Below are 16,012 nucleotides of genomic sequence, written 5' to 3' on the forward strand. Positions count from 1 at the left end.
GTATCAGAAGGGAACATGCATTGAGCCCAACCCATGCAGGATAGGTCTATGTATATATGTAGATATGCATACGCCAAGTGTCTTGCCCTTATTTGCAGGTGATGGTATTTTTAGCCAACCTGGAATTCTGGAATGCTTTTAGGGTAGAAAACATTGTCTGGCCTGGCCATAACTAGTGCATTGCACAGGGCCACTAAGGCAAGGTCCACTTTCTTCAGATACAGCTGCAGTAAAATGGATTTCTGGTAGCAGAGGTCACCTGAACATCCCGGTAGCATAGCAGAAGCTATGGACCTAGCTAGCTATGGACCCGGTAGCATAGCAGAAGCTATGGACCTAGCTAGCTATGGACCCGGTAGCATAGCAGAAGCTATGGACAACCTAGCTATATGGCTCCTTCCAAAATGAGTTTCATATATGGGGTAGAACTTCCTACTATGCACAGTTTAAGTATGGAACTCACTGTCACAGGTTAGGGAGTCTAGAACCCAGGCTCTTCCCCCTAAAGTTTGTTGGTGGCAGATAAAGGATATTTCCACACAGTGCGTAGTTAAACAATGGACTTCGCTACCAGAAGATGTGGTGATGGTGACTTCCTTGGATGGCTTTAAAAGGTGATTAGACAAATACCTAGTGGATAAGGCTATCAATGCTACTAGTCCTGATAGTGGCAGAGCCAGGAGGTCTGTGTATCCCAGTTGCTGGGGAACTTGGGTGGGAGAGTCCTGTAGTTCTGTGTCTCATAGGCAGCTGGTTGGGCAGTGTGTGAACAGAATGCTGGGATAAAGGATCCTTGGGCTGATACAGCAGGGCTGTCTTCTTATATATAACTTTGAACATATTTCTCAAAATGATCCATTACTGCAAATTTGCACATTCTATTTTAAATAAATAAAAAATCCAGTTGCTGGGATTCCCACAGCTCAGCTAACCACTCAGTACGGCAAATTTTTTTTTTGAATGTGATGTTGCTAGAATTGAAATAACATATATCTTAAGAGCTGCAAGGTTGGTATGTGTGTATATACACAACACACCCGTTTCTGTTACATGCCGTCCAGTCATCTCCTGCTTGTGGTGACCCTAACGAATGAGTCCCCTCCAAAATGCCCTGACCTTTAGGGTTTTGCTCGGCTCTTGCAAACTCAGTGTTGCGGCTTCCTTCATGGAATCCATCCATCTCTTTCGCTGTACTCCTTTGCCTTCTGTCTCCAGTTTTCCCTACCATACTGCTCTCCTCCAGCGAGTCTTTCTTTCACATGATTTGCCCAAAGCATGACAGCTTCAGTTCTGTCATTGCGCTTTGCACACATGCCCGCACACAGGCATGTATAAGCCTTCCCCAACCTGCCCCCTTTCTGGCATGTTGGACTACAGCTCTCACGATCCCCAGTCATCATGGTCCTGCGTGTATCTGTGTGCAGGGGCAGCGTGAGGGAGGGCGGCCACGCCGCCTGGGGAACATGGGAACTGTAGTCCGACGCATCTGGAGGGAAGCAGGTGGGGTGGCGCGCTGCCTCACACTGAGCGAGGGAGTACTAGCCCAGGCCAGCCTCCCAAAGCCATGCTCCCCTCCTCTCCTCGCTCGCCCAGCGGCCCCGCGAGGAGCCAGCCCGCGCTCCCTTCCCCACGAGCAAAGGCGGCAGGGCCGGGGGGAGGAGCCAACGCGCGAGCCAGGAGGGCTTCCGCCAGTCCCCCTCCCCTCTCGCCCCCTCCTCCTCCTCCTCCTCTCCCGTAGCACGTGCTGCTCGGGCACAGCAACCTCACTTCCGGCAGCAGAGAGTAGAGTCGAACGGGAGACGATCCGGAGCAGTGAGAGTTTAAAAAAAAAAAAAAAAAAAAGAGAGAGGAAAAAGTAAACCGCGCGCGTGCGCGGCTTCCCTTCGCCTTCGCCTTGCTCCCCCTCTGCCGCGCTCACACTCTCCGGCCCCCCTCCCCCTCGGCTGTGCCCCGCCCCTCCCCTAGCCTGCAGCAAGCCGCGAGAACGCGGGGCGGGGCGGAAGGGGGAAAGAGGGCGAGAGAGCGCGCGGAGTCCCGCTCGAGCCTCCCTCGCCGTCCGCCCCCCCCCCCCCGCGCCCTGCCTCTGTTGGCGCGCGCGGGGCCAGCGGCGGAACGTAGGAGGGCGGCGCGCGAGCCCCTCCGCCGTCAGAGCGAGGCTGCCGGAGGGGGGAGGGGTCCCTGCTCTCCCCCCTCCCTCGCCGGTTTCTCCTCAGCGCTGCGTCGTGTGTCTCTGGGAGGCGGCGGCGGCGGAGCAGGAGGGGAGAGGGGAAGGCGCTGCTGGCGGGGGCGGCCGAGGCTCGGCTTCCCTCCCACGGACTTCCCGCGCAGCATGGGGGGCGAGTGAGGGGCGGCACCCGGTGGCGGTTCCTCGGCCGGCGCCGTTCGCGCGGCGGCCTCGGGCTTCCCAGTGCGGGGCCGGGCGGCTGAGCGGCTCTCCACGCCCGCGGCAGCCCCTGAGGCGAGAAGGGGCGGCTCCTCGGGCGGCGGCGGCGGCGGCTCCTCTTGTTCTGCTCCTCCTCCGGCCCCTGCTCGCGTCCCTCCGGGCTCGAGACGCTTCGCGCTCGCCATGAAGAAGTTTTCTCGGATGCCCAAGTCCGACGGCACCGGCGGGAGCGGCGGCGGCGGCGGCGGCGGAGGGCTGGCGGCGGGGTCGAGCGCCGTGGCGGCGGGCGGCCCGGCCGTGGGCAGCAGCAGGGTCTTCTCGGTGGGACGCTTCCAGGTCACTGTGGAGGAGCTGCTGGCCGAAGGTGAGCGGGCCGAGGAGGGCTGCAGTCCTCCCGCCGGGGGTCCCGTGGAAGGGCCGCTCAGCCCCTGCACGGCCCACTCCGCACGTGGAGGGGTGGATGGACGCGGGTTCGCACTCGCGAGGAAACGCTGCCGAAGGGCGCGCTCCTCCCCGGGGAAAAACTCGGGTTTTTCTGATGTAAGGATTTCACTCCCGCTGCGCTGGTGAGAAAGAGGTGTTACTACGCCACGCTCGTGTCAGCGAGACTGCTTCACCGGTGTGACGCCCCTGCTGAGGGTGCCCTCCTAAGCGGGACCCCGCGGTCGTGGGTACGTTGCGTTCAGACGTGCCTTTTGCGTGCATAGGTCCTGCAGGGATAGGAGCGGGCGCGTGGCAATGACCCTGGAGGCAAAGGGGGCGAATCTGAGACGCACCCATCAAGTTAGGACCCACTCCTCTCTCTTAGCTCGATGGGAACCACCACAAGGCCCCTTTTAAGTGGTGCCATCACCGTGGATTGTGTAGGCCTTTGGACAGTGCTTTCAGGCCATTAACGGTCAGGTTCAGGCCCTGTTTATTCTTTATTCTTCTTCTTCAAGAAGTTTTAAAGTTGCTTATTAGGGCCAATCCCTCACATAATGGCATCTAGAGGAAGATTAATAGGGGATTATTAGGTACATCAAAAAGTGGTACAAAATGCAAGGACAGTCACTGTGAATCACAAACAGTATTGGCATGCTTAAGGAAGACTGATGAAGAAAGACATCCCTAAGCCCCTCCTAAAGCTTTCTAATGAAGGGCCCAAAATATGCCAGCTGGGAGTTCCACAACTGTGAGGCCACAACTGAGAAGTCCCTGTACCTTGTGCTCGCCAACCTACCTGATTTTTGTGACAGGCAATCCAGCAGGGCCTCCGAAATGAAATTTAGTTAACAGGCAGGACTGTATTGTACAAGTGGAACTGGAATACCCGAGGGACCACGTTCAAGTTTTTGCTTTGAATGTTAACACCAGCATTTTGAATTTGGCCCAGAAGTGGATTGAAAACTTGCAAAAATTTGCTAGCCTTGTTGAACTCAGTTTGACTTCCCATGAGTATGTTTAAGGTCAGGTAAGGGGAGGGAAAGGGAGCTGAAAACAGTAAGAAACTAGCAGGAGTGTTCTTCCTTGGAGTTACTCTGTGTGATGCGAAGCCACAGTAATTCTTATGGGGGAAAGGGGACTGTTTGGCATGCTGTGTATACTTGAGTTTGAAGGAGAATTTCTTCCCATGTTATGGATCTCATTTGTGCCTGAAGTAATTGAAGTTCTGAAACTGACAGGGTTTCTCATAAAATAGTGGTTCATAGGAGTAAAACTGAACAAAATTTGAAGTGGGAAGTAGCCCTGAGTCTGTGGGTGTGACTGTTCCTACATATGTGTTTTGCTTATGGTTTAACAGTTTAAAAAAAAGGCAGTGGTCCTGAGACAGAAACAAAGATGAAACACTTCTGCTTTTAGAACATAGCTTTATCCTACAAAGAACATGTGCTATTTCCTGTTCTGTTTGTTTTTCTTTCCTGAGGGGGAAATTGTCATTCTTTTCCAGGTTTATAAGCACTTCTACTCATCTAGGAGCATTTACATAAACCTGAGAGTCTTTTTAGGGATCTTGTGGGCACATTGTCATTGCTGACCACATTTTTTGTTGCACTGGGACATCTTTTTTTTCTTTCTACTTTGTTGATCTAAAAAAAGTTGAAATATGTATGTTTGTAATACTCATTTGCCAGCCTGCACATGCTTCAAAGTCTGTAGGTTCTTTTCCTGATCTTCTGAGGGTTTAAGAAATACTTATATTAAAATGGCTGTTATTTGATATATAATCCCTCTTCAGGGTTGGGATATGCTAAGTAAAAAATGAAATATTTTTAAAGGACTTGTTCTTTTTTAGGGGTACCTCTTCTAATTTTTAAAAAAACTATAATCTGTAAAATATCTCTAAAACCTGTCCTTGTTAGAGGTGTTAAACTTAAAAGTATATCTTGAGGAGTTCTTTTAGATGTTCCCTTTTCTGTTGGTTCTCCTGAAATCTTATCAGTTCCCACGTATAGATGCATAGGTGTCTTTTGCCAAATACCATATTTTATGGCCATGCAAATATTGTTTGCTGTTATAGTCATAAGTGCCAGTACTTAATATGGATATCTTGTATTTTCTTTCAAGGGAGAATAAAAGATTACTTGTATATTAACATTTAGCTTGGTAGGTGATCTGTAATGTATTTTGTAATTGTATTTGATTAGTTTTTATCAATAACATGTGACTACATATCTAATGTCTCTTAAAGAGAAAGTGAAGATCCTTGTAGCATACTCTGTCACCTGCAAACACTTAAAACATGCTAGTGCTTATTGAGTTGTGTTTGCAAATATGTCTTTAAGTTGCATTATGTAGGATAAAGCAAGTCTTCCTGTTTGTAGGTTTAGAGAAAGTATTAATAAAGCTGCTTGTATTCCAGATGCATTGAAAATAGTTAACCAAAAGTGGATATTCCTGGTGTGTATTTAACTTTGATAAGTTGATCAAAGAGTGTGATCCAATCACAGTTAATTAAGCTCCAGTGACTTCAGTGAGACAAATTTTAGTGTATCATCCATAATAAGAATAGGGTATCTTAATCTCCTCTTGCACATATATGTTGGAAAGACATGGAATGTTTCCAGCATTTGTGAACACTATGAGTTCATTTGTCAATTTTCTTACAGGACTGAACTAAAATCAAAGTAGTTCTGGACAATTTTCTGACATGCATAGCTGACCATATTTGAGTCAACATTAGGAAACAAACTGTATATGTTAAAACAAAAATAATGAGGAAGGAGGGTATTTCCCCCTTCTGTAAAGGCTATCTTGGCATATGATGGCCTCTGTAGTTCTTTGGCATCAAAACTTGAGGTGTCACCTATGTCCCTGCATCCTGTGTTCCATTCAGCTCATTGTGTCACACATGGTTGCCTTGTCATTTGCTATTGAGAGGCTGACTTTAGCTGCATTCCCAAACACTCCTGGGATTAAGTCTCATAGAGTTCAGTGTGAATTACTTTTGTGTAGACATGCATAGGAGAGTGGTCTGATGCAGAACATAATTTTTTTTATTCCAGCTTGGTAAACAAATGGCATTCAATTCAGCAGTGATGTTTAGTCCTGTGATCCTTTATAACTAGTAAGCAGTGTCTTTCCAGAAGTGCCAGTTTGAGAAGGAAATAAGGGGCAGTGCCATATACTGTCTCTATAATCAGTATTTGATGAGTCACTTTCTGCTGTAAAAAGCAGTCTCAAATTGACTTATACATGCAGTAATTAATATAATGAGGGGTAGAGGTGGGAATAAATAGAAAGCTCTTTGACCTGCTAGCAAGTTCTGTTGTCACAAGTCACTTTATACTACTTTTATTTCCAGGTTTGTGTGGTTTGCTTTGTTTATGTAATTATATAAAGATTCATAATCTACCCTTCTATTGCTTACATACAGTTAAAGCCAATTATAAAATACAAGAACATTTGATTAAAATAACTGTGATAAAGACACATTCAGCTGAGGAGCAAAGACACTGGATAAGAAATTTCTCCCTGGTAAAACAAAGGCCTGCTGGTGTAAACATATTATCTGGCATAACAGAACAAGTGAGGGGGTCTACTGAGCTTCATAGGGCAAAACATTCTATAGTTTGCATATGATTACTATGAATACCCTTTTAGTTGTCTCCATCAAATGAGCTTCCATCATAGATGGAGCATTAGACAGGTCTTTTCTTCAAGTCTTGAAGAATAGGTAGACTGGTAAAGGAGTTGGTGGTTTCTGTACTGTTGAAGTTTTTAAATATTGGCAGCTAGGAAACTGTGGGGTTGTATTTGGTCAAGTGGCTTCAGTTGCAAACCCTCATCAGGATAGGTCTAAATAACCCTGTACTGCTTGAAACTTTTTTAGTTACTCTGGCCTGTTACTTACGTGTATTAGATATGTGGTAATTATGTATGTGGAAGGTTTATAAAACCAATGGTATGATTCAGGATAAGACAGCTTTATATATTCAGATATTGTTGACCAGTGAAGAAACAGCTGCATTACTAGGCAGTAAGTGAATCAAGGGTGTTCTCCCACCCCATTTATTTATTTATTTGGATGTATTACAGATTCTGTAGTGATCTGCATTGGGTTGGAGCAGCTAAACATGCATGAGTGAAAGGAGCTTATTTATTAGTGCTTGTTATACAAACTTTTGAGTAGCTGGTTATTGGTCCTCTGTTGCAGTATACCTGGACTATGTGTAGGTACACAAGGTGCATGCAGTTACTTTGCATAAAGAAGCAGGAACCTCAGGGAAGGGTTGCTGAGTCAAAATGAAACAAATGAGGCAAAAGCACACTTCATCTATAATCTAGACTTGGACCAGGTTCACATGTAATGACAACAAATCCTGGGTTAATTGAATTCAAATACTATAAGCTAATTGTGGGTTAAACCCATAATTAACCAACAATAATTTGCTAAACTGTCATTGAATCAGCAATTAACCTGTAGTGTCCTTGTTTGGATTTCTTTGTGGAATGTGCCTCAGACAATCATGGGTTAATTGAAATGTTGCCAGTTGGTTTCTACAGTCACTGCAGCTTTGTGACTTTACAACCCTTATGCAGAAATGACCAAGAAGCAAGCTGAATCCACATTGATTTGAACTAACAGTTCAATACTCTGGTTGCCTGCTTATCGGTTCATTAATAGTTTGCTGAGGCACCATCTGAATTATGGGGTTCTTTAATACTATGTTCTACCTCATAAAACATTATCTGGATGGCTTACAGTAATTTGTATGTCACTCAGAACTACTAATTTCTAATTTTTTCATATGTTCTAATGGTTAATAATTCAGACCTCTGGATTTTTCCATGCAGATACATTTGATACTCAGAAATCTAATATCTAGTTTAGTGCCTATACTGAATGAGATGAGGGAGTTTTATATGTTTTTGCTTTTAGATCTGATGTGCAACAATCTTAGGCCTGAAATACCATTCTAGTCTTCTAGATTTTTTCATACATCCATGGCACTTTTTGCGCAACCTCTGACTGTTGGTAGCTTCCTGGATTTTGTGAAGCTTTTTTGAGAAACTCCTGAAGGCTTTAGGAACTGGCACATAATCACATTTTGCATCTGTCCTACCCTCCATTGCAACATGGCCCTTGAGAGCTTCCTCAAAATGACTTTGGCCCTTGAGTTGAGAGAATTCCAGTACTTCTCTTTTTAGATCAGAGCGGCCATGTTTGTATCTCTGGATGGGGAGCAGGGTTTTAAACCTTCTCCAGGTAGCTTTTCTTATTTAAATGGCCCCATGTCCTGCTTCTTGCCCCATACTCCTTCAGTCCCCAGCTGAGTCTTGCCTTGGGACTTCTGATGTTATCTTGAAGACTGATTGGAGATAATAGTGTGGATTTTCCTAGATTGGGGGTAGGACCTGGGAAAGGTGTCACGGAATACATATTTATCTAGAATGAAACTGCACATAAAAGCAATGTTGAAATCATGCATCTATATCCCATACAAGAGCAGTCCCCAACCTTTTTGGCACCAGGGACCGGTTTCGTGGAAGACAATTTTTCCATAGACCGGGCGGAGGGATGGTTTCGAGATGATTACATTTACTGTGCACTTTTATTTCTATTATTATTACATTGTAATATATAATGAAATAATTATTACAACTCACCACCTCAGATAATCAGGCATTAGATTCTTATAGGGAGTGCGCAACCTAGATCTCTCGCATGCGTAGTTTACAGTACTGTTTGTGCTTTCATAGGAAAAGTGGGGAAAAATGGATAGGCCCGCCCTGCTCCCTCACTTTAAACCGTCTTGGTTTAGGTTTATACCTCCATTGGTATAAGGCTCAGTTATTCCACCTTTTTTATTGGAATGACTGCCCCATGCCCAAGCCACAGTCCACACATGCTGTTGGATACTGTTGGTTGAAGGGCAGTTTGCTTTGTCATCTCACTGGAGAAACAAGGTATCTGTCAGAGGAGCTTTAGCCCCTTCGAAAAAAATTGGATTCAGTTGGTCAGCGCACTCTTGACATCCTGCCTCCTCCTTTTGTGCATTGGCATCATGGCAGCCCACAAACAAAAGGAGAAGGGGAATAGTGGAGGTTACACTCATAGATGAATCTTCGCTTGCTCACCTACCACTCACCTGCTGTGCAGCCTGGTTCCTAACAGACCATGGGCTGGTACCTCCCATACAAAAGTGTATGTGAGTGAGAAAAAGGGATGGGAGAAGGACAATTAAAATGAGAAGTATAAGAAGCTAAATCAGTTGCAGATTCTTACTCTTGTTCATTGTGTTTTGGGTACCCTTTAATTGCATGTTGTATCTTGAAAGGAAATTCTTTGAAAGAATTGTTTGCGGGTTCTTGTGTTGCAATACATGTTTATGAAAGCTAAAGATGCTGCTAGATTCTGTTAACCAACATAAATTGGTGATAAAATTTATGTTTGGCCTGCAACAGAACTGTAGCTAAACACTTGACCCTTATTTTTGGGGTAAAGTAGGCTTCCTGTAAGGTCTGCGTAAGGATCTATGCTTCTGCTATATGAAACATGTTTTGATCTGGAGGTGCAGAATTGTGCCAGATATCTGGCAAAGTCTAAAGCAGAAGCTGAATGATTCAGCTCATTTCTAACTCTAAGAAGTCATTTCTGGTGGTGGTAAATTGTTGCGTCCTCCTACTATCAATATATAGCAGAAATTGCAAGGGAAACAATGATAGGACATTCATTCTTATATTTAGTAACAAGGGTACTGTTAAATAAAAACAAAAGGTTTTTCAATAGAGTAAAGCTAGGTTGAGAATGGAGTGAGTGGAAGGCACTCAGTATATAAGACTTATTCATGGAAATGGGATTTTAGAAATGTAGGATGCTTATTGTTAGCAAATGAATTCAGATGTGCGGAAGCTATATAAAAAATCATGTTGCAGTTATTGCAGAATTACACTGAACACTGATGTTGAATGGTAGCCTTTTAAGGTATGATCTGAGAAGTCCTAGATTGAGAGTTTGCATCTTTAGAAGCTCCTTTGGTAGCCTTAAAAGGGCAACTCATTCTCTCTCATTTGCCCATAAGCAGTAGGGAGATGGTAATATTGGAGTGAATTATTGGGATGTTAAGACTAATGGAAGATCATCTATGAAGAACTTCAAAGGGGCAGGTTAGGGACACTTTCAAGGTAGAGGGCACTTTGCACTGCCAGCCCAAAGGCATTGTGTACCTATTTTTTCAATTTGTCCATAAGAGATTTCATTTAGTAAGAAAAAAGGCAGAAGGAGCAATAGGAGCACATGGAAGAGTTACAAATGTGAGAGGATGACATCTCCCTTCCCCCAAGAAAGCTTGAATGAGGCAAAGTGATGTTGCAATAAAAAGCCTGGTCTGCAAGCATCCTAAATTCAGCTGTGCTCGTATCTCATACTAGGGCGAAAGTTACCTTTAAAGGGAAAAAGGGTTATTTGGGTGAGAGATGCTAAGCACTCCTGCATACAGTTATGTTTTTGCACTGAGGGCACTTTTCAGTGGGCTTCAGTATCAAATATGTAGTCAGGTAGGAGAAAAGGTAAGGGGCCTTAGGGAAACGAGCACTCAATGCAGAGAGTAATCTTTCCTTTACCTGTATATCCTTTTTTGCTTGTGAACAGGATTTCTTTACTCTCTTTCATTATACATGTTTGGGGCAGGTATGTATTTAAGGAGTTCAGTGCTTCTGCCTTGTTTGACCTTATAGTACGAAATTCTGCTCTTACTGTATTGAGGGACCACCTCTGAGAAAGGGAAAGGGAACATGTTCTAATGTGCTACAATACTAATTTCTTATATTGTTAACCTTACCATGGTTTAACACCAAGTATAACTTTGAGACAACATTTTTCAAGTTTATAGTATCAGACATACAAATTGAAACTAATTGAAATGCCCAAAAGGCTGGGATTTCGTTACTGCCAGTTTTCATTAAAGCATAAAAAAGATTTGAAATTAAAGCCAACTTATCATAAATCTATACTGTGTCACTGTGATCTGATCTTTATCTCATAGGTAACTTGTGCGATTCTAAAATTTAAGTTTGTAAGTACAAGGTAGACTGCAGTCTGTAGATGTTTCAAAATGTGTCTCCCATAATCTTTGGCCATTAGCTAAGGTAGCTGGAACTGGAAGTCCAAAACATTTGAAAGGTGCCAGTAGCCTGCTTTTGATATAGAACATGTGGATTCAAGCTACTCTTCTCCAGAGAGAATCTGTAGGCAACCTTATATCTGAACAGGCCTTTGAAAAATAATAATTTCAGGAGTAGGTCTGTTCTTTCTGGACCAGTGGGTAGGAGTAAGCTCTCTGGCTTTAAATCTTGGTGATATTTGATAGTAAAACCCAGGAAATGTGATTGTTCTACAGTACTATCTTGCTACTAATGATACTTGACTGTTCCTTAAGGTATCTGATTGTTATTGCAACATTTAATAGATTTCAATACTTGAACAGTATTGAAATAGTGTTTGTTCTTGAATTTTAGGATTCTATTCATAAATAAGGGTTTTACTGGGGGTAAACCCATTTGAAATTCATTGGGTTTTCTGAATAATTATTTATAGAATTGCTCTGTGAGGCATTTTAGAAGTGTTTTTGATTGCTATAGAGATAATCAGTTATATTTCAGCTATTTTTATTATCTAGTTTTAAATGAAGTTATCATTTAATATAGATATGTTAAAACAGGTGCAAAAAATAAGTGTCCAGATATTTTCAACTCCTGTCTCCTAGAATCTGACTGTTGAGAATGTAGTTTGAAGGGAGCTGAAGGCCTAAACATCTGCAGATACCTCTTCTAGCCAACCCTGTGCTAAAGCATATCAACTAAATTATGGACTCTTTATCAAACATATTGTATCGAAGAGTATAAGACAAAATGTCATGGGGAAAGTCTAACTTTTAAGGTTAAGTATAATTGTAAAGTTTCTGTATGTCAACAGGATCATCCACTGAGCCCTTGTAGGTAATATTTATACTCCTTGTGTGAACTCTGCTGTCTGTTCACTTCTTAAATCATGAATGTTAAAGTCTGCCAACCTAACTTCCCATATCAGGATGAAACATAGTTCTGAAGAACTCTGGGCCAAATCTTTAAATCTCAGTGCTCTTCGTGGCCAACAGTCTTCATACCTCCCACTCTCAAGAGCCCCAGTTAATTTCACAATTGTTTTTGTCTGTAGGCAGATATACTTCTGCAAAACAGAGAACACATAGGTTTAATGATCAAAGCATTTGAAATATGTTCCATGGTGTATCAGTTGTATTTTGTTGCAAAGCAAATGCTTTCGTTGTTAGAGCAACTGGTTAACATGTCTGTTCAAGAAACAGATGCATCATACAAAGGTAAACTATCTGGAAATTGGTAATGTTTTGGTGGTGATTCAAGTCACCTTGATTTTAAAACAGTTTATTGTGCAGGTTACATGTAGTCAGGAACTTAATATATTTCCTGAAAATTAATTCATTATGTAGGAGTATGTGATTAAAGTAGTAGTTCAAATAGTGCTTTTTTCTAGCTATTAAATACCTTAATTATACATAGCCTGTATGTGGCAGTTGGCTTCTAAACAAATGATTAGCAGAGCTTATCTGATGATATGTCTGGGTTGTCCAGATGTGATTTTGTCATTCTGTTTTTCATAAAGAATATTTTTCTGAATTAAGTCAACAAAAGGTAATTAAGGAGACAAAGGAGATGAGAGCAGAAATGAGGATATTAAGGTGTATATCCATCACAGTAGAAACAGCAGAAAAGAGAAATAGATTAAGTAGACACCATCCAACAGAAGCTCATCCTAATAAATGCCTTGGTCTTTTACAAGATACTTTTTTTTTTGAAAAAGACTTAACAATATTACCTCTCTAGAAATTGTATCCCTTAAAGTTTTGCTTTTAAAAATTTTTATGAAAGAGCAGAATGGATAACCTATGGATTAGTAAATCAGGCAAGCAAAATTCTTATGGTCCTTTAAATCCATAGACCAAGAAAAAAATGTGCAGATGGCTTGTGTCTGCTGGCCTGCCATCTGCATGCTTTGCACACAAAATTTAATTAATTGAATCCTCAAACCTACTTTTTTAGTTCATAATATAGATTCAGCACACTCCTTGTAGTGTATTTCATCTTGGAAAAAGTTTCTCAAAAGCTATGGGAAGACAAGTCCTAGCTATCTTCTTGAAGATTCCTCAGTCATAATGAAAAAGGAAGTAGAAGCAGTGGCTTTCCAACACTTACTTTTTGTCTGTCATTGCAAAATAGCCTTTAAACTAAGGAATGCTTTTAAAACATAGGGACTTTTGATAGTACAGTACAATACCAGCATGATAATGATTTTTGAGTGAGTGTATATTTCATACACCTTGCATTTTTCAATTATGGAGAGGTTCTTGAAAGATCTTTACTGAGTTCTCCTTATTGTGTGATTTGAAATGGAATTCTGTTCATAGGAATATAAGAGGGGCCGGATCAAACCAAAGGCCTTATCTAGTTCAGAATCAAGCTTTACATAGTGACCAACCGGATGGAAAAGCTCTCACCTCATGTCTAGTAACCATGCTTACTCGGATTTAAATCCTACTGTAGTCTGTGGAACTTACTCCCAGGTATGATTGCAGCCTTGGGTAGAGAAAACCATACTTCTATAGAATTGGTATGTCATTTGGTATGTTATAGTTGTCAAGTGTCTGGAAATAAGCAAGTTAAAAATACTACAAAGATGTTAAATCCCTCTGCACATTACAATGTTAGTTCAGACTATATACCTATACATCTGGAAGGAACTAGAGTATGGTATTTGAATAGAGTGAACTTGGATGTGATGTCAAAAATTGTAATTGGATGCAGTGCAGTGAATGGAATTTACAGTGTGGGAAACAACATTCTTCAGTGGTATTTGGGCACATATTTTTAAGCAGACAAAAGTTTGGTACATGAATTTTGTATAACTATGAATATTTTGTCCAGGTGTTAATTAAAATGTTCTTGGTTCTCTCTTAGAAAGTTCTTTGTTTTGTCAAAGTTGATCCTCCATGGCACATGTGGGCAACCTGCTTTCTGTGGTTTTACTGTTGTGTGGTCTGCTGAACCCCTGGGGTTCCTTACCTACCTTTTCCGCTGTCTTATCTGCTTAACCATAAATTAGGGGGCAGGGATCAGCTAGTGTGAAAGCATAAATCCTGATCAGGATTTCTGTGGTGTGGGTAGAGACCGTAACCTTATCCCATACTCAGTGATACTGGTGAAGGTAGTAGGAATAGGGAAGTAGCACTCGTGAGTAGGATCAGTGTTAAGTTTAAAGCTTCCCCCTGTGATTATGGTGAAGATCATTGGGGGTTAGGAAGAGTTCAGAACTTTCCTGCCTTTCAGGGTTCTAATTAAGATTGTTGTTTTTCCTCTGCTAATTGCAGTCAGAAAACAATCTAGATAAGGATAGCTAGGAGAAACTGTGTGTGACTCAGTGTTGTGTTTCTTGGGGGCAAAATGGTTGTTTACCCCTGCTTTATGCTCTTAAATGCTTGTCCCCACAGTAACTTTAAATATTTAGTAATCTGACAACATAAGTACAATGGAAGAGAGTAATGTTTTAATATATAACTTTGATATTAAAGTTATAAAAAACTGATTCTATCAAATGCAGTTAAATAACATGATGCACAATTTTTTCTCTTGTTGAGACAATACATTGACATTTTTTCTGATCATTGAAATATGGTTATTGTCTGGTACTGTGATGATTCTAAAGGTGTCTGTGTTGGGATATGTTGCCACCTAATGGTAAAACAGTAATTATGTAGAGTACTATTTTTGTGGTTTTCATATTTGTTTCTCCATATGAGAAGATGGAAAATGGTTGAAAACTTTGCTGCAAAACCTTGCTTAACATTGCTGATCTAGCCTTGTAATGTACTGATGTACTGAAGTGCGGGATGTATTCTAGTGTGCTTGCATCTAAAACATTTATATTATTTAGAGGAGCTTATAACAATAAAATATCACAAACCTTAATGAAACAATATAAAAACAGACTCAAAAAATAAAGATCCTCACATAGAGTTCACTAAATAAACTTAATCTGCCCAAGAAAACTAAAGGAACCAGTGTGGTGTGGTGCTTAAATTATTGAACTGGGGACACAAGAGAGCTGGGTTCTAGTTCCTGCTTAACCATGAAGCTCACTGGGCAACTTTCAGCAAGTCACTAAATCTCAGCCTAATCTGCCTTCTAGAGTGGTGGTTGGAAGGATAAAATGGCCCTAAGCAAGCCTCTTGGGATTGCTCACAAGAAGAAAAAAAAGTGGGATATAAATGCAATTTAATATCAATAACAAATAATAAACCTTGCTGAACAGGTAAATATTAGCTCTCAAAAGCAGCAAGGGAAAGGGCCAAATGAGCCTCATGGGGCAAAATATTCCATAATCTGGGTGTAGCTGCTTAGAATGCCCTTTCTCATGTCCCATCACACCACCAGAGATATACAAAGAAAGGTCTCTCTGACAGATTTAGGATATGGGTAGGTTGGTTAGGGCAGATTCAGGCTTCAGTTGGTCCAGATTCTGGACCAATTGTGAAGCATCTGAAGACTCTTGAAAGGTAGTTCCATATGGAGTACATTGCAGTAATCTAATCTACGTGTAAGTAATGTGTGTCTACATGACAGTTTCATTCCAGACAGCCAGATAGTTCTTAGTTATTCAGTTAAATCATCCAATATCGTAAGAAAAGGAGTACAAACTGTTGTTCTAGTTGAGTAAGTGTACTTGATGTTTAAACTTTTGTCAGTAACCAGTGTTTCAAAATATTTTTGAGAAATTGAAGCACTTCTAGGTTCAGCTTTCCTAGATATCTGCTGGGAAGTGGAAATTCAATTTTATCAGGGTAGATTGAACAAGGCAATTTAAATCAAGAGAAGAGTCCTAACCCTAACACTAACCCTTATTTATGTCAGGCTCCCATTGATACTTAATAATTTTAAGACAATGGTACAAATCCAATCTTAAGGCATGCTAATTCACAAATAAAAATACTATGAAACTGTCTGTGGTTTCATTTTAGCAATTAGGCCTTGCATCCATACACCATACAGTATTTTCATTGCTTTCCCTTTTTACCAAATCCACTAACCCCTCTTTGGTTCCTCTTGGCAACTCACAGCATGGAAGCAAAGGAATGT

At 41.8% G+C, this 16,012-nt stretch overlaps 1 protein-coding gene across 2 annotated transcripts in view; it reads left to right on the forward strand.

Moving 5' to 3' along the window:
- Window positions 1-2,142: 2,142 nt before the first annotated feature.
- BMP2K (BMP2 inducible kinase) overlaps window positions 2,143-16,012 on the forward strand; it is a 69,603-nt gene continuing 55,733 nt past the window's right edge. For both annotated transcript variants that reach the window (XM_044429011.1, XM_044429012.1), the window contains exon 1: window positions 2,143-2,747. In XM_044429011.1, coding sequence (XP_044284946.1) covers window positions 2,567-2,747 — 181 coding nt within the window. In that variant the 5' untranslated portion in view covers window positions 2,143-2,566. The remainder of the gene's footprint in view (window positions 2,748-16,012) is intronic.

The sequence above is a fragment of the Varanus komodoensis genome, unplaced genomic scaffold, assembly GCF_004798865.1.
Source record: "Varanus komodoensis strain SLA01 unplaced genomic scaffold, ASM479886v1 scaffold2, whole genome shotgun sequence".
Lineage (NCBI taxonomy): Eukaryota > Metazoa > Chordata > Lepidosauria > Squamata > Varanidae > Varanus > Varanus komodoensis.